This window comes from Molothrus ater, chromosome 16 (assembly GCF_012460135.2).
Source record: "Molothrus ater isolate BHLD 08-10-18 breed brown headed cowbird chromosome 16, BPBGC_Mater_1.1, whole genome shotgun sequence".
NCBI classification, from domain to species: domain Eukaryota; kingdom Metazoa; phylum Chordata; class Aves; order Passeriformes; family Icteridae; genus Molothrus; species Molothrus ater.
In genome coordinates, this window is record NC_050493.2 from 8427807 (window position 1) to 8455664 (window position 27858).

At 42.8% G+C, this 27858-nt stretch overlaps 1 protein-coding gene across 4 annotated transcripts in view; it reads right to left on the minus strand.

The window, feature by feature from the left end:
- XYLT1 (xylosyltransferase 1) overlaps positions 1 to 27858 on the minus strand; it is a 176350-nt gene that overhangs the window by 112722 nt on the left and 35770 nt on the right. For 2 of the 4 annotated variants that reach the window (XM_036392269.1, XM_036392268.1), the window contains exon 2: positions 19320 to 19358. The exons of the other annotated variants lie outside the window; for them this stretch is intronic. In XM_036392269.1, the coding sequence (XP_036248162.1) occupies positions 19320 to 19358 (39 nt within the window). The remainder of the gene's footprint in view (positions 1 to 19319; positions 19359 to 27858) is intronic. 4 annotated transcript variants of the gene reach the window in all.

Consider the following 27858-nt stretch of genomic DNA (forward strand, 5'->3'; position numbering starts at 1 on the left):
AGAGATTAGAATTAATTATTCACATGTGTGTATTTAAAATCTACAGGTGGTATCAGTGCACCACTCCAAGGTAATTTCCAAGATGTCTCAGGGGGACAGACAAATGCTGAGAGCACTCACTGTCAGAAGGGACGTGTCAGGATTTGCCTCCTGCTTCCCAAAGCTGGGCAATTCCTCAAACCCACTTGAGCACAGGCCATTGTTGCCAGCAGCAAAGCTGCCAGCAGCAAGGCTGCCAGCTGGCCTCTTCCCTTCAGTTTCTTTTGGGCAACTTGGCTTCAGTTTCTAGAAGTGCTGTGCAGAATGTGAATGTACAGAATCAATGTACATTTATAACAATGAGATCATTTAGGCTACCCTAGAATGTATCTGTGTCTGATAGGTTAAGTATTTGTAAAGCTAATGATCCCTTAACTGCACAATGGTACTCTGGTGCTCTCTGCTCATTCCCATCAGACATTTCAGGGCTTGGTTTATGAAAGAAATTCTCTTAAATACCAAACGGTATTTAAGAGAACGGAAAGCCATGACAGAAAAATCCTTCCTCTTTACTAAGAATAACAGCAGCTTCCATCATGAGAAAAGTGTTTTGCCTTGCCTCTGAGGTGAAAGGATTAATGTAAAACTCTGCTGCTTCTGTGTTCTCTGTACCTACCTTCAAATTCTCTGCCCAGTTTCAGCTCATCCCAGTGATATCGGTGGTAACTGAGATCACTAACTCTCCCAACTTTTTTTTTTTTTTTGCTGTTTTCAAGACATTTCCTGAAATATGAAGTTAAAGAAATGCTGCAACCATTTTTACTTCTATAGAAATCAGAGACTGACAACGGAGGAAAGCAACTTAATAATCAACACGGCTCCACAAGGCTTTTGTGCAGAGAACTTTATATATTTGGCATGTAGTCTGCCAAGTCTGTGTTTTCTCTTATGGGAATTCAGAGCAGTATGAATGTACTGTCAGAAGCAGTAAAATAAAAAAGTTGGTTCCATTTACTGCGATTACAGAGCTGGTGGGAAGACATCCTGATCCCACAAGGCCTGGCTCAGTTGCTGGTTCCAACACACTGCCAGAAATCACACACAAGAAACCCAAGGGGTGCAGCAGTCACACATTTACTCAAAATTCCTCTCTCCTGAAATCCTCTGCTTTTGTGCATGGAAGCACTGACACCAGCCCAGGTTATTTATGCTGATTTAAAGAAATCTTTATGGGATTACACCTCAGCATCACTAGAAATGGTCACCTAATTAATGCCTAGTTCAGCTGCCTCCTGTGTCTGATGGAAAGCAGTAACTGCTTCTTGCAGAGAAACCAGATTTAATTCTCCAGCCTTTTCCATCTTATATTGATTCAATTCTTCTGATTTCAATACTTTAACTGGCCTAGACTGTTTAGTATCTCCTACAGTGTAAGGAGGTGTCTCAGTGCTGCCTACATTGTACAAGGCCTAGCTGTGTTCTGGCTCATTACCAGGTTTAAGCTCTACACGAAATGAAACAACAGCAGAATTCTGCTGGTAAATTGTGCTGGTAGTGAAGTTTAACCGGACAGATTTGCTGTCTGGGGGAGAAATGGTCCTCTGCACCACAGCAATGGCCACGCATGTTGGAGCTTATCACATTCATACTTCAAACCAGCCAGTATCGTGAAAGACAATCACACACTTTTCCTAAATAGGCTGAGGTTTTGCATCACCCTGAAAAAAATACAAGAATCCATGAACAATATGGAAAGATTGTGTCACCACTCTGCAGTAGTTAGTTTTCATCAGGCCTTCCCAGGTACAGACCTACTTTAGTGGATCAATTTTAATGCTGTTACTGCAAAGCAAAGAGTGAAATTATCACTAAATTGAATCTATCAAGTACTGCTCTTGATAGAACAAATGTGGTTATGTGTTTTTGAGGTCACTGGGATCACATATGGTTATTTCTTCTTTCTACTTTTAATCAGGTCTATAAACTGGAAAATTTTAGAAAAACTAATGAGAAAAGAATGGCATCTTTCTTCTCTCCTTCCATATGTACATTACAGGCAGAAAGAATAAGGAGTTGTACAAAGCCAAGCCTGTTTAATCAGTGCTTGGCTGTGGGCAGTTTCACACTTCAGTAATATCCAGCTTCACAATATTGAGCACTTGCACAGTGGCTTCCCCAAAAATACTCAATTGAGTGCACAGGAAGTTTTTGTTGTTCAAACACTGTATCTTCCAATGAATAATCTAATAAATACACTTAGATTTTTAGTTGAGTTGTTTTCTCATTGGACAAATACTTGATGTTTTTAGTGGTTTAACAGAACTGGATTTCTACTGTAAACCAGGATGAACTCTTTTGCAGTGCTATTCAAACAAAGCATCAGAAGCATTAATCTGGCCCTCCTAAAATTTATGGCAAACACTTCAGATAATCTCAAAGAATTTAATAAAATAATTGCAGGTTTTTTCAGTTTCATTGACAAGAAAATGATAATTTTTAATACTTGCAAACTGGAGTAGTTTTGATACACACTGAGTAATCCAATGCAGACATAAGCTCACTTCTGTTCTATCATCAGCTTACCTGTAATTTACAGTTGTGTTTCTGCAAGTTTAGTTGGACTGATTTTATTTTTTTTTTGGGTTTAGGTGCAACAAGACCTTCTTTCTCTACTCTCATAATGAGGATAACATTACCTTACTTCATGGGACTTAAGCAAGAAGGAACCCTCCAAGCCGCAGAGCATTGCTGGGTGTATGCCCAGAGGAGCCTCTCCCAGCTCAGTGCCACACCTGCACTCTGACAGCCAAAACCTGAGCCCATGCTGCCAGTTCTGCTGGTGACACTGGAGCACAGAGGGTCTGAAATGTTAGCAGAAGACATAAAAGGTTGTATCAACTACTTTACAAAAACATAGCACCAGCCAAAATATTCACATTTCCACAGTCTGTGACTACAACCATTACTAGAGCAATTACATTCCTCTAGAAGTGCTCATTTTACACTCACAAACGGTCACTTTAGACTGCATGACCTAACTTAAATCTGCATTTTCCAAGAGCATTATTCCTACTTTTCCCACATGTATTGATACTTGAAGCCAAATTTACAAAGGTATTTAGGGACTTTGCAGTAACAATTGGTACTTTAGCAGGGAGCTCAACACCATCAAAGCAGGCATGGGAGTTGTACTTCTATGTCATTAAGTACTTTTCCTGGTTTTTACATATCTATGTATCATAATCCATTCTGAAACAAATCTAACACATATGCTTGTGCAGAAATATTCTTTGCAAAGTAAATTTCACCACTGCAGAGGAGCTTTGAACCTCAGAATAAAAATCACTGCTAAACTTAAGATTAAAAACATGTCTCTTTGGGCAATGTTCTGCAATTGCCCATATGTAACAATGCAACTGTTTTGCATGGGTGTAAAAATGACCCTCTCCTTAAAACTGGACAGGCACTAAACCTAGGGGCAGCAAAGATTATTGTCAGAGCTTGTATCAGAGCTTCACACAGGACAGAGCCTCTGCAAGATCTCCAAAGGCTTCTCTGCAAGAGATTGTTATTCTGGTGTTTTCCCCAAAACTGGGCAGTAAAGCCATCCCAGAAGAATGGTTATAAACCAACTTTACAAAGCAATCTGCACTTCATGGTAACTGCTCTTTATCATTTTCCAATCAACACTAGTTGGCTTCTAATTGATTTTATATTATGTCCCTTGCCAGAAGTAAGAATATTGTGTTTACTAGGGCAGCACAAAGAGGGCAGGCCTATTCTTACTGCTGTATTTAATGCTGCTGCTAATCATGGAGATTAGACTGAAACAATTACAACAGCTAATTAAAGAACAATGCGGTTTTTGGCATCTTTTCTCAGACAGCACTACTGGGAATTCCTAACTCAGGCAAAGCAGGGATAATTAAAAATCGAGCTCTGGTTTCCCCTGCACTGGCAGCTGGATCACGCTGATTAAACTGCAAATAAAACACATGAAACCAACACTTTGTAGTGTATCCAATTTCACTTAAAAGGGTCTTTAAACTGAATCATAAACAGAGAAACAGTGCACAACAAATTATTTAGCTGAAGCTGGATACAGTCTTCACTGCAGTTGCTTCACAGCTCGCTGTCTCTGGCACAGAGCATGGGACACTCATTAATGCAGGGCCTGGTGAGCCTCCTGAATCATCCATGGCCCTTCCAAAGGCAGCACTGCTCAAAACATCACACTACAAGCCACTGAGCTCAACCAAACACCAGCATAAATATTTGGAAGGCCCCTGTGGAAAATGCAGAATTGCACCCAGTGACACTCAGGCTGTTACTGAAGAGTAAGACAGGGCTAAAACCCCTGCCAGTGAGACTCTGGAGGGTGGATGAGGTGCTGAAGAGCAGCTGCTTTATGACAGCCACACGTTCAAGACAAACTTGCAGAAATGTTAGTAGAATTAAGCCTTGTTCAAGATTATCTGGTGCTCTGCTGTAAGACACCATGGACATCAGAGCATCCCTTTGTCCTGCTCACGTCTCAGCATCACCTCGGCTCAACATGCAGTGACCCAGAGACAGCTTAACTTTGTTACAATGATAATAAAAATAACAACCTTTACTCTTGGCTAGTGTTTGCCTATACACTTTTGAGTCACACAAAAGCAGTAAGAACACAAACAAACCCTAAGAATAAGACATGAAAGGTAATGCAAAAAATACCAAATTACTTGCCTTAAGCTTGTTTGGGTGCTTAAAATTCTGCCTGAAGGTTGTTACTGTGCTCTCTAGACAAGTACTTAGTGCTTTGTTAAATAACAAGGGAATCTTGTTAAAATTTTTTAGCTAATGCCAAGAAATTTTGTGTTCATGCAGCTCTGTGGAGAAACATCAGTATTAACTCATTTTCACTAACTGGGCATACCTCATATGAATCTGATCCTGGTACAGTTCAACTACACACAGTCTGTAAACCAGCAAGAGCACCACCTTCAAAAGCACAACTATTTTTAGCTTCATATATTAAGTAAATATATTTAACAGCAACAAATAATAATAAAAAGCAGAGAGGTTGCACTTGGCACCTGCAATACTTACACTAAAGCAAAGTGTTTAAGGGACAGGGTGCTGATGCCAGCAGATGCAGAGGAAGGCATAGAACTATAGAACTAAGGGGAAGTTTTCTAAGACTAGGCCCTTTCAAGTTTTTGGCAAGCATTTGAGAGTTTGGGCTACAGGACAGAAAATCCGCTACAGAAAAGAATTAGAGACCAAAAGGGGAAATAAATTTTTTTCTACCTACCTACATATGGTGCACAGATTACACAGCAGTCCTGCTTTAGCCACATGTCATGGGAACAGTTTGGAAGGCTGGCTCAGAGTTAATTAAGAATAAAATTATGCTAAAGGTCCTTGTGGAAAAAGCCCAGTTAGCACAGTGGTACTTCAGAGGAAATGCTCAGCTGCTCAAGAAACAACCAGCCTGGGCACAGAGGTGTTACAGACATTGGGCTGGCTTTTGTCAGGAAAATACCAGTGGGGAGCATCTCCTGTGAGCCCTCCCTTGCCCTCTGCCACCAGGGAAGTGGCCTGGTGCAGCTGGACACTGCCAGGGCAGCTGGACAGTGCCCAGGGTCAGCTCTCTGTGCAGACAGGTACATGTGAACAACCACAGCCCTGCCTCAGCTTAGTCTATAGTCTGGTTGTGGTGGTACCAGTTGTGGGTTTCTCTGGGTCTGGATTGGAGGCACTTGAGACAGTCGTTCATGTTCAGACTCAGGTGTTTATTATTTCTTATCAGTAAAACAGCCTCACTACTGTGAGTTCAGCAGCTTTTCATTAGAAGGCACAGAATGGCCAACAATCTCTTGTTACAAGGTCTTTTAAGACTAAACTATCCAATTAAGAACTGACACCTGGATTATTTTCCCTTTTAACCCAATAACTGATCCCAAAGAGCCTGCAATGGGACTTTTCTGCCCAATTACAAAATGCCACCCAAACCCATGAAGAAGAAGAAGAAGCATGAAGAAGAAACCCAGGACAACACCCTGTGCCCTCCATCTTGCTTCCATCCACAACATACTAAAAATCCCAAACCCTCAATTTCTCACCAAGTGATACACCAGCACTACTCTCTATAATCTATTCCACACTTTTGTGGATTCCAGTCTAACTTGAATTCTGGAAAACTTTCTCCATGAATGAGGGTCAAAGTCAGTGCTCCCCTGGGGGCCAGGACACCCCAGAGCAGACAGGGAAATATTCCCAGTGCCCTGGGTTTCCACATTTGGTGACATTTCAAAGCTCACAGAGGATTTTTAGAACCTCAACTCTGGAGACCTCAGAGATTCCACTGAGGTTTTACATCAAGTTCACCCAGAGTCAGCCTGAACTGACACCTTTTATTCTCTTCATTACCTCAAAAAGAGTAATTTTTGCATTTCCTTCCATTTCATTAACCTTATTTACCTAAGAAAAACTTCAAAATAATTTTAGCAGCCTGGACTGCCTAGAAATCAATGTCAGCAAGCAGTAAAAGACAACATCATCCTGACAAAGGGCTGCAAGGAGAAGTGGCTGTTGGACACCAGTAACAGGAGAGAAGAACCAAAAAGCCAAATAAAGAAGCTTAGAGGCCTGGCTGCAACATGCAGTGTGGTCTTGAAGGCTTCTCCTCCACCTGATCAAAGAGTGACTGATAAGGACTGTGCAGATTCCTTTTTGTCCACTTTCTTGCTTAGATGCACATATGCTTTATTACAGGCATACAAGATACTCTTTATTTTAAGCTATTTGTTATTTCCTATTACTTTTGTTAGTCTCTGGTAACACATAAAGTAAGTTTATACTGGAGAAGTAGCTTTCATATTTTTCTCTGAAATTACAAGTTTGTTCTCAATCCCTGAGATGATATCTCATGCTTAAATGAAATTTTGGCAAAGAAAAGCAAAGCACTTTACAGCTATCCTTCTCCATCTAGTACCATTATGTCTTTATATACCTGTGTAAAAGCAAGCTATGCAAATTTTCCTAAAAATAATGATGCTAGTGTAATTGTTCTTTCTAGGCTATGTTCCAAAACCAATTTTAAACTTGAAAAAACCATGAAAGTGGGATAGCTAGAAAAAAATACTTCGTTTTTTTTTACTTAATAATAAATGCTTGAAAGGATCACAGCATTTTATAAGGTCATATGTAACACCAGTTATGACACCACAGTAATGCATTATTCAGTGCCAGCAAAGAATATAAATCCTTGTAATGTACATGGGTGAAATGTGGTTTAATTCTTATTATCCTTTGGCTTTGACTCAAAGTTCCTGCTGAGCATTATAATGTTTAGATGATGCAAATTCCCTGAGATGCTTTAATTAAAGCTGCAATGTAAGACTTTGCCTCTGGCTGTTGGTCACAGTACCTGGCACTTCCATTTCCAGAGGTAAAGCTCACCAGGTTCCAGTGCCCAGCCTGAGCTCAGGCCCCAGTGAAATGGGCATTTCTGGTGCTGCTCAGGCTGGGGCACACATTCTGTCTTTGCTACTGCAAGGCTGAGGTTTAGCAGAAAAATATGACAACTAGGAGACTGAGAAAATAAAATTCCTGCTCCAACCTCTCCTTTTTTAACAAGGAATTTCTCCAGGGGACTACATGGATGTTTAAGAAGTTTGCAGCACACATGCTACTTCTCAACAGCATTTCCACTGTGCTCCAAACACTGGTAAAGAAAAGACTTGTGGGATCTGTATTACCTGGTGACTGCCATGATTCTCTCCAGCTCAGCAGCAGGGCAAACCCCTGAACCTCCAGGACCTCTCTGCTATGTGCGTGCACAACACAGCACTGGGCTTAAGGAGCATCTTCTGCCCACCTTTTATGAAAATATCAAAAGACATGGTTTTGTTTTGAAGTGAAAAACCACCTCAGATCTCTAAACCCTACAATTGCCAAGAAAAGCTTTTCCTGCTCAGCTCTATGGACTCTCATTCACAGGCAAGGACAGCTGGATGCCTTCAAGCAGTCTGGCAAATACCCTTCAGCATTTTTAGGAATTTCACTCTGTCTCTGCACAGCACTTGCACTCCTGTGATTGTGACCAGCCTAATGGATCCTTCTCTCCTACTGAATGCTGAAGCAGGCATTTTAAATGCAGTTGTTCACATTTGTTGACTCAAAGTGCACACATCCTGGAAATTCACCTCCTTTCAGCATCACTGCCAATAAATAATTAAAATGCCTATTAAGACAGCAAAAGGCAATTCACTGAAATTATAAGCAAATATTTTTGCATCAGGGCCCAGACTTGGGGAAACACTTAAACAGCACCTTCAAACCAAAGCAAGTAAGCATTCCCATTGATGCAACTGCCTGACTTGCAAGTCTTGTGTTTTACTAAGAGCTATTACTCAGCTCTGCAAATTACTTTCTCTTGTGGAAACATACAGTTATTCAAGATTTCAAAATATCTAGCAAAAACAACAGTTTCATAAGTAGAAAGACAAGTCTGATTTCAGCCTAAGTCCTATAATTTTGAATCTGGATAGAAAAAGCAAATAGTAGTGACAGAATTTAGCCTCCACTGTATTTTTTTCAGACATCAAAATACTTATTCAGATACACACAATATCACAAAGGCAGACAATAATGGAAATAAGGACATCAAGAAAGTGTTCTACTGCAGGCAGCATATTTGCAAACATTACTGGAACAGAATTAACTGCCACGGAGGGAACACAGACATTAGGCACAAGGAATCTCAGTTTGAAAAACATTCAGAAAATGGGACACATCAAACTAAAAGTTAAATTCTAATTAAGAACATGAAACCTAGGAGGAAAAGCATATGCTGTCAGAGCCACAGCAGTTACATCAGGAGGTGACAAGGGAGGAAAATCTGAAGAGAAACAGGGATACTTAGAGAAATAGCAAACAGAGAAGTGAAAAATCCTCTTTTGGGAACAGAGCATCTCTGCCAGACAGCACATGTGGCTGGCAGCACACCTTGGAAGACAGGCAAGCCCTGCTGACCCTCTATAGCTTGAATTTCCCAGGGTGACCTTCCCCAGCTTCCTAATTCTGCATTTTCATGACCAGCAGAGATGATGGGCACGAGGGGCAGGAGAGGGTTTGATGGTCCCAATAAAAACTAAAATTACCAGCTGGGACACCACTGGTCTTTGACTGACTGCAATGCCCACTCTCCCACTCAACAAATGGACAAATGCCATTTTCTGAATTATGCCAATATTTGGATTGGTGTTGGATGGAGCACAGAGGCTCAGACAGCTGTTTCAGGAGCATTTGCAAGGAAATTATGCTTTTGAAAATACACAACCTATTCCTGGAGTTGAACAGATTAGCTCAAGATGTAGGACTATCTACTGTAGAAAGTAATTTAAACTAAAACAGAGCAAGAATTCACCTTGGACCAACAATTTTTGATTAACTTCCTTTGCTGGCAAGCTTAGTGTAAACTAGGCACTATGCCAAAGCCTCCCAATCCACTCTGGAGCAAATGCAATTTGAAATGCTGCTCTCATCTTTTAACAGCATGGACTTCAGGGTGAATTTTCAGGTAATGGTCAGAAGTGGCACAGACCTATGGATCAGTCATGATACTGGCACTTGGTGTAACAATAAATCAAAACAGGTCTTTACTAACTTCCTTCACTGCACAGTAAATGAACAGCTCCCAAACTGGTGTGTGCATCATGGCCTGCAAGGAAAAACTGCTATTTCTGTGCTGGAACCACATTTCACCAAAACTGCCAAAGTTTAATTCAAGCTAGAACAGTGGGAAATTTATATTAAATATATTTTTAAATATAGTAATACCCAGAGACACAATCCCAAAATGTCTTTAACATGAGAGAGATCTGCACACCCCTGGATTCACAGGCACAACACCAGCTCCACCAACTCTGCAGAAGCTGCTTGGCATTTTGCTGTGACTTCTGCAGCATCCTCCAGGCCATGGACACAACCTGGAATTCCACCCTTTGGCACCACAAGAAACAGATACATGCCAGAAACCTGTTTGTCATGGAGATGGAAGCCAGTCACTTCATCAAATCTGCAGTCTACTCACACACATCTGTACACAGCTCCTCATGGTCACTATTGCTGAATATGAACCCCAACAGGAGTTTCATTTGCATTTTAGCTTCTCTGAAGCTTTTGGGCTTTCCAAGTCCATCAGTTTGCCTCAGGCCAGCTGGAGCCACGCTGGGATTTGCAGCCTTCCTGCAGGAAAGCCAGAGGAGCTCTGCCCAGCAAACATGCACCCACTGCAACCACACAGACCTCCCAGCTGCAGCTGGGGCAGCTCCTCCTGCACAGCACAACCCGCATCTGTCAGGGACCTTTTAAATAAAAAATGCTGAACTAAATCATTTCCTTATGAATGGCCAAGTTTTTGTGTGCTAAATCTCCCACACAAACACCAATTCACTGACAGGAGCAGCGCTGGCACATCATCAGCACTTTCTGTGCCAGGCTACCCAAGCACCACAGGACCAGGAGAGCCAGAAAGGGACTCCTGCACTGGGGGGCACAAGAAATCTGGGGCAGGGACCTGTGCTAGTTTAAACTTAGGCTCCTCTTTAAATCAGAATTTAAAGAAGAGATAAAAAAAAACATTAACAGTTTTATGTGTGTGAGTTTTGAAAGGCTGGGCTATAAAGAACACAAAGCTATTCAACAAGAGAAAAAAAATGAATGTGAAGAATATGTCAGTTTGATGACTAAAATAAAAAGGTAATGACCCCCATTTGCACAACATTTCTTGTTTTCATAGGCAAAAGAACAATCAGCACACCTTGAGAAAAGGTTACCAAAAGGCTGACTTGGCGCCTCATGTGTTATTTAAACTGTCTTTTGCTTTTTTGCCCTTAAAAAACCAACAAACCAGCTATTAGCCAAGGTAACTTTTTGACCTTTGCAAGACACTATGTTCAGCTAGAAGTACGGTGATAACAGTGCCAACACAAGTTCAAAGCTGAGCTGCCAGAGGTGCTCTGTAAGCAGCCATCAAACATCGCCTGTTTCCTGCTTACTAAGAAACCAAACACTGTTGAAGACCACAACCAAATTAGCATCTAGATAAATTGTAAATAATTAACTTAGTGCCATCTTATAGACACTAAGTGCTTGCTCTTCTAATATCATGATTTAATTATCAGCATTTATTAAAAATATTTTGTTTGCTGTACGTAAACGCAAACATTAGAAGACAGTCAAAAGCAATTAGAAATGTAGGTAACATTTACTACAGAGGATAAAGCACAATTAAATGCTAAAAGACACAGGAACAAAGAAATAATAATAATTCTTTCAGGTTCCTGTGGAGTCACAGAATAACATGTGTAATAAATTGTATTATGCATAAGCAGCAAGATGAAAACTGCTTCAGGTTTACAAATGTTTTACAGCTGACTCTCTAAGTAGAGCAAAGAGCTCATCAAACCTCTTGTAGCAAAACCTTTCTTGGAAGCTCCACTTCAAGCTTGGCCTTACAAATTACTAACCCACTACCAATGGCAGCCCCTGGCACTTGCTACCCAACAGAAGCCACCACCACAGGCTCCCCCAGTCTTAAAACTGCTGATTTTTTCCTCCACTTGAGCAGCACATTTAAAGTCCTGCAACAAGGGGCAGGGAACTGACCTGTCCTGCAAGGGACAGCATGGCTTGCACTCTCCAAAGTCTCAGTGCCACTTGTGGGGCACAGGGCAGTGTGGCCAGGCCACTCTGGGATGCAGTCACAGAGGGGCTGTGTCATCCCAGCCTAAGGAGAGGGCCCCTCTGGGGCTCCCACTTCTCAGACAAGAGCTCCCCACCAGAGAAAACTACAGAAGAAACCCTGGCAGGGTGGTGTGTTTGGTTTTGTTTTGCTCTGAGGATATAAGCAATGCTTTGGCTTTGAATGCCCAACTCTGGCTCTGCCCCAGGCTGTGCTGGTGTGAGAGGCATGACTCTCCCAGCCTTGGTATTTTTGCTGCATGACAGATTTTGCTAATCCTGTTCTGAGGCTGACAGCTCTCTACACACACACAATGCACTGAGCTCAGGCAGCAATGCAGGCTCTGGCTGGAGCTTTGAAAGGCAAGCCTCAAATTCAGATGCTCTGTCAATTACTGGACACAGCTTCCAAGAGCTCACAGAGCCTTATCTAATGCATGGCTTGCTGTGGCTGGAAACACAGCTGATAGGGGAGGGCAAGGCTGCCTGTGTGACTGATGGGATGGCTCACAGCCAGGGCTGACCCTGTCATCACCACTGGGATGCCACAAGAAGGTGCTGGAGGGGAGGGGGAGCAGCTGGTGCATGTGGGACATGCCCTTTCCACTGCAAAAATCACCTGTTTGGCCTGGGCCAGCACAAGAGTTTCAGTCATGGAAAGGACATTGAACCACACATTTCCCAACAGTACTAACAAGGGGCCACACCAGCAAGTCACAATTTTGGGTTTTTTTTCCTGAAGAGGAAATACAGGGAGTATTTCAAGTAACCCAAGATTATTAGCTTCCATCCTTCATTTCCCATGGAAACATGTTTTCAGACAAATTTTATCACTTCCACAAATGTCCAGCTAGCAGCTTTGGGAGTTACAACTGACAGATTGCCCACTGCCTCAGCATCCTCATCAACTGTGCCAATAAACACTGTTGTAAGGCAAAACAATCAAACATTTGTGTTTTTTCTTTTAAATCTTGCTTTGGCTTCAGCACTACAGCCCATCCAGTTGCAGCCATTTTCCCAATCAGAAGCCAGAACACAGGAGCAGGTAACACAGAGCTCAGCATCTCTGTGGGATTTACCAGCTACTGATGGACTTTTACTGGGCCTACAGCCCAGTTAATTCCTCCCTGAAGTGATACTGGGGAGCTCTGACAGTGAGCCAGACTCCAGGAACTGCACAGCCACATCAACAGGGCTGTAAAATGAGACAGAGGAGGAGGAAGGTGAATGTGAAAAATGCCCCTGTGATCTGTGCAGCAGCCCAGGCAGGTGAGCAAAAGGATCTTCCATACAACTCATCCCACTGCTGTGCACTGGGAGCAAGAGCCCCAGGACTCAAGGGAGGGGCAATACAGGAACAGACACAAGTCCCAGTGTGTTACACAGAAATGGGCACAGCTACTTCAAAACTGCCCTGCTACAAAATTACTGTAACTAGATCTGCATGTAAAACACAGCTGTGCATGTCTATATTTATCCAATTATTATCTGATTGTTTGTTAGACATTCTTGGTGCATTTTTATTTTCTGTGCTGTACTTCTCAATCCCACTAATAGAATTAACACTTTAAATCACTTTGCTATGCAAAAGCTATTTATGCCACTGAGGTCTATTCCCAGCGTAACCTGAGGAAAATTGCAGGAGTGTGTGTGGGGAAAAAAGCAGCATCACAAAAGCCTTTTGTGTTCAGCTGTAGCTATTACAGAAAATGAAATAGAACACAAACAGACCCCATGTTTCAGTATCATTTCAAACCAACCCCAAAGTAAAATGCATCCCAGAGAGTTTTCAAGAAATGCTGTGCGGAAAACAGAAGGTAACATGAACCAGGTCACCTGCACACAGCTTTCTGTCCTGCCTGCTGCACAACCTTCACCCTGGCAAGTCAACTCACATTTTCCTCACTGCTCACTGGGTGCCTGTGACTCAGCATGCTCTGCAATGCCAGCCTGGCAGGGGATGAATGGACCCACCCAGCACAGCACTGGAAAATAACAGGTGAGTTCTTGTTTTGATGTTCTGACAGCAAGCAACACACAGGAAAAAGGAAGCAGCACTAAAATCCTTTACAGCCCCCACTTCAACATTGCAACTGCCACAAATACATGTTGTATTTGCAACCAGTGAGATATGAAGTACCTCTTTATTCCTAGATATATTTATCAGAACAACGTTTACATTTATTTCACTCAAAGAAATGAAACAGATACCCAAGCCTTTAATTAGTCTCCAAATATTTTTGTTAGTACAACTATTTGTTATGAGCAAAGATGTGCCTTAGAGCTCTATTTAAGCAATTAGCCAGACCTCATGCTATCAAATATGAATATTTTATGTTTTATCTCCAAAACCATTACTCGGACAAAAATCAAGATTTTTCCTATTCTGTGATGTCATTTGAAGTGCAGAGTGTAACAGCACAGAATAGCTTTACAGTACAGCAGAATCAGAATGACACATTTGGTTCTGAGAGCAATTGATTATAATTAACATAATTTAGATACTTTATAATTAACATATCTTCCCTTTTGCCAATTTGCCCTATACAATAAAAACAGACAAGGACAAAACTCCATTTCCTTTTCTTCACCAAACGTAGCTATAGCTGCTAAGCATTTTGAATGCAGTGCAAATTAAAAGGGTACTGCTGGGAAAGATCACAATTTCCCTAATTTTTTTAAACCATACCTTGGAAGCAAAAGACTTTGGTACGTGCACTGCTAAAAATATTCATAATTAAAGACAACTGCATAAGAACAGCTCATGTTCCTGAAGCTTCATCACGCTTGAATGGACTTAGGGACAATTAAAACTTGCCCATTTGTAGAAAAGACAAGTATGTTTTATCAAATAAGCATATAGAAGGGGCAGACAAGCCACTGGACAGCTCAGGAATGCTTCTGGGAACAAAAAGAAATCCAACCCAGAGCTGACATGCAGAGAACACAAGCTGTAGTTCAGGCTTAATTAAATGAGAGCAAGGATGCATAGCAAGCTGTGGCTGCAGAGTTCAGGTAAGAACAGAAAATACCCTCCTGTCCATCCCAGAAGTTCCCTTCTGCATGTGCTGGCTCTGGGAACTTTGCCCAGGCTGCAGCTCTCACAGAGGAAATTTCATTCTCAGCCCTGTCCATGGGACAGCTTTTACAAGCACCAAGCAGACTGAAAACATGCTGAAAATATCAAACAGCCTGCAAAGAACAAGAGAAAGGAATCCCATTATTACAAGCACCCAGGTCACTGTGAGCTGACAGGTTCTTTTTTTTATTACATAAATTAGAAAGCTTTATGTAAGCCTTTTTTTTTTTAAACTTGATTTTTAAAGAGGTTTCATATGAAATTCAAGCTTCCCAGCATTGGAAGAAGGTTTCCAACACTCAGTGTGTAGCCTTCTCATGCAACAGACTGTTGCAAAGAACTCCAGTGGCCTTCAATGCCAGACTTCTCAGCTTGTTCATAGGTGCAAGTTCAAAGCCATTAAGAGTTTCCATTCTGCATCCATGGCTGAATCCCATACAAGGATTGTAGGTAACAAAAGTTACACAGTGTGTGCAGGAGAATTTAAAACCTCCCAAAATACTGCACGAGATCGTACCTCAGCATCTTCAATGCAAATAATACCCAGTTAGTGCTGCAGGCAATTTTCCACCTGTACCCAAAAGGGACCCACTCAGCAGATACATTTGAAGATGTATTCTCCTTATAATACCTAAAACTCTTTCCTATGTGATTTAACAATGGGGATATTTCTAGCCACTGTGTTTTGGGGCTTATCTTTGCCAAAATCAGTGTATCTGATTATTAGAGAACAGCAGCTCAGCAATTTGATTGCAGTGTATGCTTCTATGGGGACTGCTTTATCAAGATTTCAGTGGGAAGCTCATGAATTCTACTTGTATTTTCATGTTCCTCAGCAGGAAGGAAAACATGCTGTTTCCTCTTCATTTTGACAGCTGAGTGCAAAATCCTCAATTACTGTGTGCACTGTCACCACCAGAAATTGCAGAACTTTCCCCATTGGCCATGTCCCCTTAGGTCAGCTCTTTCCTTGCCTTGGCAGGTCATGGACTGCCACGGATCCCTCCTCACTCCCCAAAGTAAAGCTTTGAAAGAAAAATATTTACCTGCATTCTGAAAAGCAATTACCCTGGAAGTTTCCTTTATCTTCACAACAGGATTTTACTAAGGACTCGATGCTTGTGGTGTTACCAATCACAACTATCTTGTCACAAAAACTGCAAGACATTCTTTTTCTACAGGCTCCAAGCTTCCTGGATTCATGTGGTTTTTGCACTAATATTTACTAAAACTGAAAAAAAATCCCCGGGTTTCTAACACACGAGGTAACAAAAAAATTCAAAGTAGTTCCAAGAGGCACAAAACCATCACACATCTTGTAACAGGCACAAAGCCCCAGCTTTGGAAGGACAGCAACCACCACCTTTGTAACTCAGAGACAATCACAAACTCCAAGGGAATGGAAAACCAGGCCAAAATGTATCTCTGGGCTAACTGCTGCTAAAGCTGTCCCATTTGGCTCCTGCTATTTCTGTGAAATGGAAGATGGAAGTGCAAAATGGAAAGAGCCACAATCTCATTAATGGAGATAACATCCGAAATGGTGAGAAAAGGAGTCACAAACAGTCACAACTGCTTCAGATGTAATGTATAAACACCTAAGCTGCTGAAAACAGCTTCCATTCTCTTTTTGTTTGCTTCATCCCAGAGTTTGCTCAGTTTCTCTTTGTGTGTTAGTGCAGGCAAACAAGCCTGAGCCCTCCAAAAGAATCCTGATGTGACCTTATCAAACACCTCAGGGCTCTCTGGATTTGGCATTAGCCCACAGTGAGATTTAGAGATAGGAAACGGGAGGCTTGTTTTTAAATGTTTTTTTTTTTCCAATTAAGGCCAAGTTTCTGGGTTTTACCCTAGCTGAGAATTATCTGCAAAATACTGCAAATAAATTTGCCATTCCCTTGAACATAAGTGATTAAGTAGTTGTTAATCTCTTGCACCAAATTTATAAATTACATTATTCATGCTTTTTACACACCATTTAACATGAGAAAAGCTGAAGAATAGTTGTTTTGAGCTATATAATCACACTTGGGGGAAAGAAAATGAAACCAGGAAAAATAGAAACTTACCTGACTGTATCAAGTTGTGACACACTGTCCCAGCACAGGTAGGTATAAATGAATCACACTGATCCCCACTATACTATTTGATTAGCACAAGTAGTGTGATTTGGCAGGTCCAATTTGAACAAACTGCTTTGATAAGCCTCTACAAGAGAGAACATGAGGGAATTGTGCATCTTTTTCTTGGAAAAATATCAGGGAGAACACTTGCTTAGCTCTCAAGTCAATACTTCCCTCTCTTCATTTGCACACAAACCAAAATATGTCTTTATATGGGAGTTCAAAGAGATCTGCTGAAGCTGAGCACACTGAAGAGCATCCACTCTCTCTTCAGAAAGCCACTTGCAGCCATACCTGTAAATTTTCAACAGCTGTATGGCTGATTGAAAGACCAGGGAAAGGAGGGGAAATTATATGAAAAATTCATGAGAAGGCCTCCAGAACACAGCATGGGTTGGGAATGTCAACATTCAAAATACCAACCAAACCAAGGCGAGACAGGAAACCAGAAGGCAGTGGAGAAAAACTCTCAAATGAGCTGATTCATGCCAAGGCTGTGCAGGAAACCACCCAGCAGAGAAGCTGCTCACCAGTCCACTCAAATGAATGCAGTACAATGCTCTGCTCCCACCTGCCCCCAGAGAAAAAGAGGAGAATAAAGCATGCAGGAAACTTCTGCAAATTTGGAGATTCTTTACTAACCATAGGAGCTAACATCCTGTTCAAGTCTGTAAAATGTTAAAGCTGCTGATGTTATTCTTCTCAAAGTGCTTTTTCACAGCAGAGAAAACAGAGACACTTTTAGCTAAGACTGCTAATTTCTTAGTCAGGATGTAAACCATCAACTTCCACTGCTAATCTGAATTGTTTTTGAGGTAAAGAGAAATACATCCCTAGAAACCAAAGCTGCACCCTGACCTTCAGCTGAGAAGGTCCTCCAGATGCACTTCTGCCTCTCACAGAGAGACAGTCTGCTCCCTCCCCACTCCAGGACACCTTCTGCTCTCAGCTCCTGCATGTCCCCCACTCTACAACACTTTGGCACACAGTGCATTGCCTGTAAGAAGTTTTGACTCTCCTCATCTATTTCAACATCAGAAGAAATCAGCTTTCTACAGAAAATGGCTTCAGAAGCAGATGTGGCTTTCAGTAACACTGACAGAAATACCAATACGTAGGAGGATACACTTAATTTCTACCTTTATTATTCACTAAATAATGCATCTCTGCCTTCCCTGACCCCAAAAATATTAAGGTCTCTTGAAAACACAGAAACTTTGGGACTGGCACTCTTGCTGGGAGTCTTAGCAAGGAGCTAAGGGACCTGAAGAGGGAATGCCATGCAGGTCAGAGAGGATGCAGGCTGCAGGGCAGGGTAAGGAAGAGGTCTACTGGGGCTAAAGGCACCCCTCAGCCATAGTTCATAGCAGCTGGAGCTGATGAACTTATCACTTCCTTCTCCTCCAAATGAAAAGTTCTCTTGCTCACATTCACATGTGCATTCTCCCCTAGCACCTTCACTAACACAAACTTGTGTTCTTACACTATTTCAAGTCAGTAATAATGCAAGTCTTCATTATTACTGTGCATTTCTAGTTCAACAGCATGCACAGATCAGTACTTTATGACATACACTGTGTTTTGATACCACTTTCTAATGCCACTGTGTTTAACAAATTCTGTGTGATCCTTCCTTGTCAGTTTTGACTCACAAGGACTTGGCTCTGAAGTGAGGTCCATAAAATAGATGTAGTAGGCTTGTTGAAACAAATAACAAAACAGTCAAAAGCTTTCTCCAGAGAAAGGCAAGCAGAAGACAAAGGTAGAAATATTTATGCAGTCACTCAGGGGCATTGGAAATGTGTTCTGAATAAACACTCATCTTCAGTATGCAAGTTCCATAGCCCTTGCTGTCTCCCAAAGATCAGCAAGAATGGAAATCAATGATGCTGCCTTGTTAGAAAACACAAATCAAAGCATCAGTGACTTTGTAAAATCCCTTCTGTCATTTTGACCTTCTGGTGCCAGGCAGCTCCACAGATTCATTACCTTTCATTGTAATGTCTGAAGAAAAAATCAGCAGCACAAGTGTTTGAGAGCAACACCAGCAGCAGGAATTGGAAAAAGGCTGGGAAGCAGAATACACAAACAGAAATGAGAACACCATGAAAGGATGCTCACTCTGCCTTGAGGACTGTGTCCTCTCTTCCAGCACACCCAAGTCAATTCTGCTGCTCTGCAGCTTCACACCAGGTCCTTCCTCATCCTCTGCACCTGCTGCTTCCTGTCAGGAAGCTGCTTCTGCCCTTGCCCAGCCAGTCGTGTCAGGAGCTACTGCTACACCTGCACCCTCTCCAGGGACACCCCCAGCAGCAAACACCATGAAGATGGTGGGCAACACCAGCCCAGCCCTCTCCTTCAGAGAATCTCTTGTCAGAAAGAAGTGGGGTGGGGGTGGTACTAACCTGAGTCTCCAAGCTGGTGTAGGGACTAGGAGGTTCAATCTACAAAGAGAGCAGACAGAAACAGCCATTACTCTGGAATAGTGGAAAAGAAGATGTTCTGAGCTGTTACTGGTCCAAAGTAGTGATATCAGGAACAAACACACCTGCTTGAAGCAGAATGCAGGATTATTTTTTGATTTTTAGTTTTTAAGATTTACCACTTTTTTACCATTTTTTTTAAGATTTACCACTTTTCCTGACATCTGGAAATCACACAGAACTCACAGAATCTCTACAATGTTTGGATGAGCAAAAGAAGTTGCAGTAACAGGAGTATACCAGAGGGGCATGTGCAGGCCCTGACATCCTTGATTTGATTCTCTTGTACAATTCTTTGATTACAGCTGACTGGTTTTACATCAGACTAATATTTAACTGGTGCTCCTGTAATTTTAAGGCATTAAGACCTTTTCAGAAAGTTGAACAAGACTTGATGGTGAAAGAGTTGGCCACATCCTTGAGAAAATTTTTCCTCTCAACAGCTGCAGTTAGCTGTGGCTATTTTGTTTTCCATTATATTTCTTCCTAATTAAAGCTTCACTCCAGTTCTGCACATTATAATGCAAGTGCACTGTACATTTTTTGCAGTCTGGCATCTTCCTTGGTGTCAAAATCTGAACTCTTAGCTTAGCTTGGCCAGAGGATTCAAACATCATTAAAGAACTTCTAAACACAAAAGCACAAAATCGTCTATTTAGCCTGTTAATTAAAAGGTTAGCAAGAGATAACATCCCTGTAGGAAACTCCATCATTAGTGTTCTGGGATTAGCACTCAAGCAAAATCTTTAAAAGCACATCCTTTAAAGTATAAGGAACATTTAAAACCTCAGTCCTGCTGGTCCAGGTATTACTCTGCAAGGTCTTGCTCTCCACATCCTGTTTAATTGGAAAGCCTAACAGAGCGGAACCAGGTCAATGGTGCTCTCTCAAATCCATCACATCTGTCTCAGTTAGACACTTTTAGTTTAGAAAATTCTTATCTATCAGATTATTGGGCTCCTGAGACTAATTTTGAAGTTGGAGCCATTGTGATTCTCACTTTGGCTAAATCACAGAACGGGGAAAAAAAAAGTGGGCTTCCTCCAAGAAACTATATATCCCTTTTACTTTTAATTATGCCTATAAAGCAGCTTTTAACAATCAGTATAAATATACTAAAGGAAAAACAAGCTATCAACTCAGGAAAAAGTTTAAGGAGGAAATTGGCCTTGAAAGCCTTGACACACCTTTCCTCCACTCAGCAAGCCATGGGTCAGGCAGCACAGTGTGCACAGGTGAAAAAGCCCATGATTGCCTCTGTCACACTGCTAACTCTGAACAGGCTGATGAGAGGTTACATTTAACACCAGAGCTCCATTATGACACAGATGGAGTAGACATTATCTGACAACGGGCCAAATGACACCAAGAGTGTGGAAGGAAACTGAGAAACCTCAATGAAATTCAAATATCATGTCATCAGCTAAGCCAGAGGAGGAAAGAAATCATCTGAAGGTGAGAGATGAGGTGAGAGGACTTGTGTCCTTGGACTGCCTTACTCTAAAACAAATGAGGGCAACACTCACATAGACTTAGCTGGGATAAACTCATCCATTTTGCAGCTGGACTCTTAAGCAATGCTAGTTTGGTCACAACACTGTCCTCCATTGTGCCACTCACATTTATATCAAAACAGGAGGATCACAACACTAGCAGGTGTGTGGGGCAGACAGAATACTAAGTGTGTTTAAATACAAAAAGCAAAATACTGCTGTAACAAAGCACAGCTCAGCTGCACAGGCTCCCCTTTGGGAGATCATCTGGATTTTCTCAGTCGGTGCCAATTTGACTACAGACAAAAGCTTTTTCAACATGCACTGTTCACTTCCAAATGACAGTATTTCCATAAGAGGAAGTAGCTACTGTATGTATAAAACATCCTGGAAAGATTAGGGGATTCCTGCAAGAGATAAGGCTTCAGACTATTTAAAAGCTAGACAAGCTCAGTCCAATATTTCCTGAATAGAACGGATTTCTTATGTTAATTACTAATTTCCAAAGCTTCCTGGCCAATGAAAGCTGTAAATATAAACCAGGTTTTGAATGGCATTATTTCACCATGCATCAGCATGGGCCTGTGATCCACAGTTTTTCCTGTTTATTTCCTCCCTCATTTGGCTGTGGTGAGTGGTATTCACTTGTGCAGTATTGCAAGGGAGATTGTTTTGCCCCATCATTAGAACAAACAACACTCAAATGCCACATTCACTTACAAATTATCTGGGAAAAAGCTTGGCTTTTATGGGCAAAAGTATGAACAATCCAGGTTAACTCCTTGCCCAGCTCATATTTTTTTGCACAATTGCTAGAAACCTTCCTCTCAACTGCAGTTCAATGCCCAACACTGCTGCCTCTCAGCCTGCACTCCACTGACTGTGGAACAAAGGGATGTGGCTGGGTTGTCTCTGGATGCCACCTCTGCCCTGCACAGAGGTTTTCTTTCACTCTGTTCTCAGCTGCCCACTCCACCTGTGCAGTTACAGGTACACTCAGGACAGCTCTTGGAGCCAACCTGAGGGTCCCCAAAACACAACTGCAGAGAATACATCCCAATTCTCCTCTTGAAGCAAGGAAAGGATAAGGAATAATAAGAAATTGAGGAATAATAAGGGATAAGGAAACTGAGGACGAAGAAGGTGGGAGGACATAAATACAGTCAAATTTGATTTTCAACAGCAAAAAAGAGTTTTAAAATTCAAGCCCAAAGTCAGAAAGACTTTGACTTATTGCAGGAAGAGGCATGTTCTTAGAATCAGCTGCCTAGTGCCAAATAAATGTCATATTTTGGTAAATCCCAGAGCTCTCCTCCAGCTCCTGTGCATGGCCTGATGCACAGTTATAGATGACAGTATGCCCAGGAATAGCCCACGTATGAGGGTACCACAGATCTTTTTTAAAGGTAGAACCTCTGTGCTTTGTCCAACCTTGCCTGCCCTAACGAAAGGCAAGAGAGCAAATTATCACACAGAAACACTCAGGAAAAACAGAATAACTGGCACCATTCCAGGCAAAGTTTTGGTTGGTCTGTGTAAGTTCCACTTTAATTCTAGCAGGTTTCAGCAGCCTGACACAGAACCACAAGAGCTGTGATAACTAAACCCCAGGGACAACAGCAATCATCCCATCTGAAATTTCAGACTGCCATTTTTCAAGTGCTGTGAATCATTAATCTCCAGTGCTTGTGATCAGATGAAATCTGTAGTGGGATTGGAGTGTAAACACTATGGCAGTGCTGTATAAACAGCCTGACACATTGATCACCTTTAAAGACTGATCAGGGTAAGATTCTGTTTACTATTGAAAGGTGACACTGAGAGCAGCAGCTCAGCTCTGGGGTTTGGCCACTGTCTTTCATAATGGGTTCATGTCTCACTCCCATAAAGGAAATAGACCTGTTTTCAAATACTTTGCAACTTTCCCAAACAAACAAAACTAAAGGATAGGAAGGGTTGGAGGAACTGAGGTACAGACAAATAAACCAAGTATTCCAAAGTCATGTGGGAAATATGAGAGAAACCTGCAAAGTCTAGGACCTTGACCACAAGACATGCCTCTCCCCCATGCCACAAAAGATATTTTCCAGCAGTTTCAAGAGACACCAGGTTTGACTATGGTGACTCCATCTTCTAATCACACATGACCTCAGCCTGAGTGTAGGAAAGCCCAGGGCTCAGACTCCAAGTGCTGCTGGCTGCACTGGAGCTGTTCCTGCAGACAAACCTCCTGCTCCCTGCTCCTCCCATCACTCCTGGACTGCTCACCTTTGGTACCAGTGCAGCTCTGTTCAGCTTTGCTGAGTGGGGCAGAAACTCCAAAGGATTTTTTACACTTGATGAGCAATTTTCACTCATTGCTAATCACTTCTCTGCATCCCTGGAGTCAGCATGGCTCTCTGTGTGGCTTGACACAAGGCAATGGCCCCAGCAGCAGTGCCAGTCACAGGTGCCCTTACTCCAGAACCTCAGCTCTTGCACTGCAGGATTCCAGGTTTTGTGCAGCTGGACCCTGAGACACACAGGAGAACTGGCTTGTAAAGTTCTTTTTTAGTTTTATTGATTTGTTCTATGTCACTTTACAGCTGAATTAGTTCTTTCAGTCAGCTCATGCCACTAGGCAAAGAGAGCTGTGCTGGTGCAGCAGAGGTGGCCAGCAGAGGCAGAAGCAGGAAGAACCAGCAGCTAGGACAGGGTAAGAAGACAAGTAGCAATAACAAATGCCAGCACAAACACCAAATACTTCTTCCCATGAAACCACAGGTTCAGACAAAAATACAAGATATTCACCTAGAAGTGACATTTCACATGTTCTCTCCAATTGCTCTGCAGCCTACAAGGCAGGGCCAGGGAACGGCAGCTCCCTGTGTGGGCAGTGCTGTTTTTACAATTTGCAGTTGAGGATTACAGCTATCCCAGGGCATTGTCACTTGGTCTCTTCTGCTGACTCATTTTATGATCCAGAGGTTTGTTAGCCTGCCAGCCTGGGGTTTTATCCTACACTCAAATGTGGCTCAAAACCTTTGTACATTCACAGAACGAAAGTAAAACAAGACAACAGGATTTGGAGTGACTGCCTGGAGTGCCATTTCCCTGAGTTTCTGCCACCTCTCCCCTAGTGAGGGGGAGCACAAGCCAGGGAACCTCCCACACACCCTGAGGATGGTGGTGACACAAGTGCCCTGGAGCAGCACCAAGGCAGGAGCTTCCCTGCAGACATGTCCCTGCACTGAAACCCAGCCTCTAATTACAGGAAGTGTTCAGTAACCTTAATTGTAACCCTTGGCTACAAGTCACATTAACAGCTGCCTCTGCAGCACCAGCCATCTCACATGCTGACTTATTTGGGGAAGAGTGACTTCCCAGCAGTGCCAGTCCTGCCAGCTGGGGCACGAGCTGCAGGGCAGGGTACAGGAAATCCTGCATCACCCAGAAAATGGTCTTGCAGAGCTGACTTTCATCACACTGCCCACCATCAGAAGCTGCACCAACGTCTGCAAAGAGTGAGCATTTCTAGGGTGGTCTGAGTGGAGTGCAGTGACAAGATGTGGCTGTGGAACAACCCCAGCCAGAGGTGCTGGGTGGTGCTGCAGCTCCTGTGAGCTCTCAGGCCACAAGAGTGTGCAGGGGCTGCTCCAAACCACCGAGCTGTCCTCACTGCCAACAGCCTCCATGGTGCACAGCTTAACCAACCTGCTCTTCAGCAGCAACATGAGCCCACGTGGCTTCTGCCAGCCCTTAATTTTGACAAATTAACTGTTTGTGTGGCCAAATTGCACAACTGATCCTAACTAAACCCAAACCACTGGGTGAAAATGTATTTACTCAAGATCATTTTCTCAACTAGTTTGCTGAGAAGGTGCAAAGAATGGGAGGGCATGTTAATCCAGGACACCCACCAAAATTTAAGATGATCAGCTCTATAAAAGTACTGCCTTGGGTAACACCCTTGAGTACAAAACATAGTCTCTAGATATTCAAAACACTTCCACACATACAGGGCTACCACTCCACCACCTCTCCTCCCCTGTCTATCCCAACTGTGGTTATTTTGCCACCAGAAACTACTGCAGCCTTTAATAGCTGATGGCTTTGGCACAAACTGTTCTGATCCTTGGCTAGTAAAATAAATCTGTATAGGCCCTTCAAAGCCAAGAATCTGAGGGTCTGTGTCTTCTCCCAAATGAACAATCACATGCTTATCCAGCAGTGGAAGAGCAGGTCAGTGAAATCTAAGACCTGCTAGTTCCTTGCTTTTCAGTAAAGATAAAACTCTTCTCTTGTGTGCAGGAATTGCACAGAAGACTGTAGTAATTTACAGAACCTGAACTGCAGCAACACCTATTACTCCTTAGCTTACAATAACAGTCAGTGCCCAGAAATAGCCCAGCACTCCCTAATACCTCCATAAAAACCATTACCCAAAATAAATCCATACCATCCTACTGAACATTTAAGCCACACACTGAATCTTCTGTCTATTACTGTTCCAGTTACAAATGAAGCTGGAATTATTCCTGTCTTTGGTGTCTTTTACCACCTGAAAAGTATCTGCTGCAGCCAGCTCAGCACAGACCTGTGAACATAGCCAGGGCCAGCGACTGCAGCTCACTGATAGCAGAGGGAGCTTCCCTAGAAGTCTGTAAAATATGCCTGGCCACTGAGATGCTGCTGTCCCAGCACTGCTCTGACATTTTGGCTATGCCAGCTCCCCAGGCCAGACACGCTGTCTCACAGGTACGAGCGACAGACAGTTAATGTTTTCACTTATTAACTCCAGGCACACTTATCTTTCAGCCCTGACACCTCAATACAGCACAGCTGCTCCAACACCACTTTCCAAATCTGTGCTCAAGAATGATAGATCTGACCAGCTCACAGCAAGGGTCAACTGTCCTGCTTTCCTTAATAATTTATTAAGAGCTGGCAGGAGCCACAGCTTTGCTGCACTGTTCAGTTGTTCTAACAAACTGCACCGTTGGTTTCAGGTGGCAAAGGAATTTCAGCATGAAATGCAAATGTGTAAAAAGGCAAGGAACACTAATCTAATGGATCAATATAAGTGGGTTGCTTAGAGATGGCAAAGTGCACCGGATGCTGCTGACAAAGATCTTTTTCCCCATGCCCCAGCTCATCTCTGAAAGTCCCGCACGCCCTCGCTGCTGTGAACCACAGCTTCATGCCCACTTCCCCAGCAGATGCTGCTTGGGAAGCCTCCAAGAGGGCACCCCAGGAGGTACTGCATGGGCTTGATTTTGAGTGTAATTACACTCATGGATGTGGGTTATTTGTAGTTCTAGTGATGGAAAGGAAAAAAAATTAAAAAAAAAAAAAAGACAAGTCCTTATGCAACATTTTAATAGAGCTGGAGGAGCCTATATTTATAGAGTAACCAAGTGTCTTAAACAGCTACATAAAAAGCAAATGGAAGGAGACACTAATTCACTTGAGAGTATAAGCATTGCATTTATAGGGGAAAAAAGGCCTGTTTGACAACCATTCCAGTCAGTATCTGCTACGAGAACAATCTGCCTGAATATTATCTGACACAGGACACCGTGTAAAAAATCAGCAAGAAGACCCTGACCAAATTTAAAGATCAGGCTCATTTCAAGTTTCCAGACAAGTAAGTTACCAGAAGCAAATTAAAGCCTGCACAGTAAGGAACATGTTCCAAAGTTAAAGGAGCAGCTGAAAAGAACAGGGCAGGGCCAGTTTCAAAGCCAAGGGGGGCTGTGAACAGAAATCAGCCAGTCAGCACAGGGGCTGCACGCTGCACTTGGAGCTATCGCAGGTAATCGAGCTGGAAATCCACATCAAAGCACTTGGGAAAGAGAGAGACGCGGTGGTGGGCCAGCTTAAGTGGTGTTGGCATCACCCCAATAACAACAACAACAAAAAGAAAGCACATTTTCACCAGATTTGGCACTGCACACAGAAGAAGACACCCCTGCAGTCCCTGCTCTCAAAGCAGAGCAAAGCACGGCTGCTCAGTGACAGCCACACTGGGGAGTCACCAAACTCTGCTGTGAGCAGCAGCTCCAGGTCTGAACCCTCCTGAACCACCCAGAGCCCTCCCAGAGACGGGCAGAGCCTGGCACAGAGCTGGGGTCCTGCCCTGAGCCTTTCCATCCTGCTATTCTCATGAGAAGGATCTTTCAAAAGAATAAACTGAGACAACAAGAGGCAGGGAACACAGCCCTGGGTCTTTCATGGGGGAAAGGGAAAGGCAAGAGAAAATCAGCTTTAAGAGAATCCAGCTAAAAGTCTTGAGGGTAATAGAACAAGAAACAGCCCATATAGCTTCATACAGAATAAAGCCTGCCAGACAAATTTAATTGCTTTATTTGTTCTTTGATAGAGTTAGAGATCAGTGGATGAAAGGAGCACAGAGGAGGTCATATTTCCCAGATTTCAGGACAGCACACGTCTCATGAAATCCTAATTGAAAAATTAATTCAAAAAGACTTGGGAAGGGGCAAGCACAGCACTGGAATTGAGAACTGGCTGCAGGAATGTAAACAAATGATAATGATAAATGGCACTGTATTGAGCTGAGGGGAGGTCATATTGAACAAATTCATTAATGACCTGGAACGAGGATTAAAGAGCACGCCAACAAAATCTGATGATTGCATTAAAGCTCGATTGTGTCTGACGGGTGCAAGGCTGCTGGAAGGTGAAGGGGACACGTCCAGCACCAGGATCCTGCTCCCAGATCCTTGGCAGGCAGGGCTGGCATGCTCCAGCCACAGCAGCCTGTCATCATCACCCTCACAGCGCTGCACATCTCCTTCCCTGCTGGCCACCCTGAAATCAACAGCATTTCCTGCTGCCCAAGAGCCAAACGAGATGTGTGGCACAACACAGCCCTTGGCACACGTCAGGAATGCAGGAGTGCACTGACAAGAGGAAGGCTGAGACCTCCCAGTGCAACACAGCCAGGAAAAGAAAATCCCACCACTAAA